The following is a 3,819-nucleotide window of genomic DNA, read 5'->3' on the forward strand; positions in this document are numbered from 1 at the left end:
ACAGACGAAGAAGAGCAGTTTCCTCGTGGCGCCGTGGACTCTGCGTCGAGATTGTTACGTCGACGATGTGGTCACCGGCTCAAATACGCTGAACGATGCGATCGCACTCCAGATGGAAATTCGCAACCTCTGCTTGGCGGGCAGGATTCCCGTTGAAGAAGTGGGCAGCCAACGACGAGAGGATCCTGACTGGAGTACCAAGCGATCATCGTTTGCAGCAATTGCCACCAGCCTAGGAAGGAGAGAGCCATTCCACGCTAGGACTCCGCTGGCACCCGCAACACGACCAGTTCTCCTTCGTATTTCATCCGCACGCTGCCATCAACCACACGAAGAGAACGATTTTGTCCGAAACCGCACGGCTCTTCGATCCAATGGGGTGGCTCGCTCCAGTCGTGATTCGAGCAAAAATTCTCATTCAATCCACGTGGCTGCAAGGATTGGACTGGGACACCCCGCTGCCGCTATCCGACGCTCGAGAGTGGCAACGTCTTCTAAAAGAACTCCATCTTCTAGATCAGGTGCGAATAAAACGCTGGCTCGCGACCGGAGCAGATAAGACCTCGCTGCAGCTTCATGGCTTCGCCGACGCATCCGAACGAGGATATGCCGCCGCAGTATACATCCGCATCACTGAAAGGAACGAAACGTCAATAAGGTTATTGATAGCCAAAAGCAAGGTAGCACCCGTCAAACAAGTGACCTTGCCGAGGCTGGAGTTGTGCGCCGCCACGCTACTCACCAATTTGACGCGACATATCAAACAAACGCTCGACCTGGCAACATCAGACACGTACTTATGGTCGGATTCAACAGTGACCCTCCAGTGGATTCGCGGTCACTCCTCACGCTGGAAGACTTTCGTCGCCAATCGAGTCGCTCACATCCAGACGCAGCTGCCTAATGCACAATGGAGACACGTAGCTGGTCGCGACAACCCTGCGGACTGTGCATCAAGGGGTATTAATCCAAGCGAACTAATCAATCACGCTCTATGGTGGACAGGACCTACCTGGTTATCACAGCACGAATCGGCCTGGCCAAATTCCGAGATGGAGATCCGAGGAGACGACGTGCCAGAAAGGAAAGCCACGAGCTTGATGACTGTCAACCGGGTCATCGTCGAGCCAGAAATCCTGCTCCGCTTCTCATCTCTGCATCGCCTGCTACGGATATCCGCATGGTGCCGTCGCTGGCTGCGCGCTTCTGAGCCGACTCACACCGCTGGATTAACGTTGAGTCCGGAGGAACTTGACATGGCACTCTTTCGCTGGCTTCGAGAAGTGCAGACACTGCACTTCACGGACGAGATCACCGCAGTCGCAGCTGGACGCTCCGTCGCACCAAGCAGCACATTAGCCAAGCTGACTCCGTTCCTCGACAACCATGGTGTTCTGAGAGTAAGAGGTCGGCTTAAGAACGCCCTGCTGACACAAGATGAGAGGCACCCGATGATCATTCCAACCTCGTCGTGGCTAACTCGTCTGCTGGTGGAATCCTGTCACCGTCGGACGCTGCATGGCGGAGTGCAACTTACCCTGGGGCTGCTTCGACTGCGCTTCTAATTCCACGAGGACGCACAGTTGTGAAAACAGCAACTACATCGTTGCGTCACCTGCACAAGATGGCGAGCAACGACGCTTCAGCCACCGATGGGTAATCTACCCCGCGATCGGGTCACTCCGACTCGGCCATTTCTGCGCACTGGAGTGGACTATGCAGGACCCATCCTCATCCGGACGAGCAAGGAACGAGGACACCGCGCCTATAAGGGCTATATCGCAGTATTCATCTGTTTTTGGTCCAGAGCCATCCACCTCGAACTTGTCTCGGATTACTCTTCAGAGGCCTTCATCGCCGCTTTACGTCGCTTTGTCTCACGTCGAGGTCTCTGTACGGACATATATAGCGACTGTGGAACGACCTTCATCGGGGCTGACCGCACTTTACGGGAGCTCTTCGTCGCTGCATCCACAGAGGGTCGTGGAATCGCACGCGTAGCTGCTGAACATGGCATGCGGTGGCACTTTAATCCACCAGCAGCTCCGCACTTCGGCGGATTGTGGGAGGCAGCCGTCAAATCCGCTAAGTATCACTTACGGAGGGTGATAGGTGAAACCACTCTCACCTTTGAGGAACTGACCACTCTCCTCACACAAATTGAGGCCTGTTTAAATTCTCGTCCATTACAGGCACTCTCTGACGATCCAGACGATATTACAGCACTGACTCCGAGCCACTTCCTGATCGGCGCGCCGCTTTTCGCCATCCCGGAGCCAGTACAGGAGGACAACAGTGGATCCGCAGCATCACGATGGCATCATCTCCAGGCGATGCGAGATCACTTTTGGCGGAGATGGTCGGGAGAGTACATCCATGAACTCATCTCACGACCTAAATGGTTGAAGGTCGATACGACACCTCGCATCGGAGCACTCTGCCTTGTGCACTCCGAGATTTCGCCTCCAAACCGATGGCCTCTCGCCCGGATCACAAAACTGCATCCCGGCGACGACGGGATCGTACGCGTGGTCACCGTTCGAACCGCGACCTCCGAGCTCGTGCGTCCGCTCGTAAAAATCGTCTTACTTCCCGACTTCACAACGGACGTAACGACACGCAACGCATAGACAGAAATGCACGACGCGTCACATCACTCACACACCTTTGCTCACGTTCATTCGCTACGCACTTGATTACACATCACATACGCACTGTAACCACTGTTCACATTCACACACATTATTTCACATCGAAACCGCGTTTCACTATTCTCAGCTGATCGCACCACACTGTCAACACTTGTTCATCGTTTCAGCTGATCGAGCGACATTCCACGCGATAATCACGTGTATCTCGCCGCGCCGGCGCGCGCCTACCCCACTATCAATCGCGATCGAAAATTCATAGCGGACTTATTGTCAGCGGGTGACAAGGCGGGCGGGATGTTGGAAATTGAGAAGGAAATTAATATAATTATCTAAGTTTGTATTTTCTGTCTAAAAATCGATATTTTCTTCCGATGAATATGCGAAAAAACCGCGGAAAAAAGGGCTCGCCCGATATAAACAAGTAGGCGATAAATCAGGATTATTCTAACAAGCTGTCAATAACAACAACATTGCTTAACCGAAAGCAACGATCACTGCATTGATTATCGATGTAATAGACATGCGCCGTTCGATCACGTGGCTTCCGAAAGCCAATCGATCTCGCTATCGAGCATTTCGCGCATGTCAGGTGCGTGCTTGTTTCGCATAAATTACGGGGCCGTCAATAAAGACAGGCGCCCTCGCGTCACCTTCGAACATTATTAAATAACCGAAATTAATTGGTGAAGTAAAAATTAGTGGGGCTTCAGTACCGCACCGATAAAAGAAGCGCCCACCAAAATTGCGCGGCTAGTCTCTCGAGTCTCAGTACGTACAACCGCTATTAAACCGCTTAAAAATTACCGCAATTATTACCGCACACTCACTTGAAAATCGATCTCGGCTTATCTATTGGAACTTTTGTAAAATTACTGTATCGTTTAAATTGTGAAAGTAAACTCTGTGTTAATTATTAAAGGGTGATTAATTTCTTTCGGCCTTCAAATACGCGCTCTCCTTCACGCGTTCGCGCAAACAGTTATTCAAGGTCAAACACAATGGGTATAAAAATATTACGGCAGCCTTTATACAGCGCCAGAGCAGCCGATGTTTTATTTCGGCGCTTACGGCAGCCTTTATACAGCACCATTATTTAATCTGTTCTAAGAACAATATGTATGCCCCTTGTACTTCTTTATGCCATTTTTTCTTGAACACTTCCATATCA

General features: G+C 51.4%; 2 protein-coding genes across 2 annotated transcripts; both read left to right on the forward strand.

Moving 5' to 3' along the window:
* The first annotated feature begins 374 nt into the window (after positions 1-374).
* On the forward strand, positions 375-1,565 carry LOC146722701 (uncharacterized). Its single transcript, XM_085483995.1, has one exon. It carries the CDS (start codon positions 375-377, stop codon positions 1,563-1,565), a length of 1,191 nt encoding a protein of 396 aa, XP_085340121.1.
* Positions 1,566-1,652: 87 nt separating this feature from the next.
* Positions 1,653-2,630, forward strand: LOC146722702 (uncharacterized). The gene has a single exon (XM_085483996.1). It carries the CDS (start codon positions 1,653-1,655, stop codon positions 2,628-2,630), a length of 978 nt encoding a protein of 325 aa, XP_085340122.1.
* The last annotated feature ends 1,189 nt before the right edge of the window (positions 2,631-3,819 follow it).

Source organism: Nylanderia fulva, unplaced genomic scaffold (assembly GCF_048542155.1).
Source record: "Nylanderia fulva isolate GAGA-0341 unplaced genomic scaffold, ASM4854215v1 Scaffold285, whole genome shotgun sequence".
In the NCBI taxonomy this organism is placed as follows: domain Eukaryota; kingdom Metazoa; phylum Arthropoda; class Insecta; order Hymenoptera; family Formicidae; genus Nylanderia; species Nylanderia fulva.

Bases quoted from the DNA above. Each gene is read 5' to 3' on its own strand.
- LOC146722701 (XM_085483995.1), top strand. From the start codon at position 375: ATGGGGTGGCTCGCTCCAGTCGTGATTCGAGCAAAAATTCTCATTCAA.
- LOC146722702 (XM_085483996.1), top strand. From the start codon at position 1,653: ATGGGTAATCTACCCCGCGATCGGGTCACTCCGACTCGGCCATTTCTG.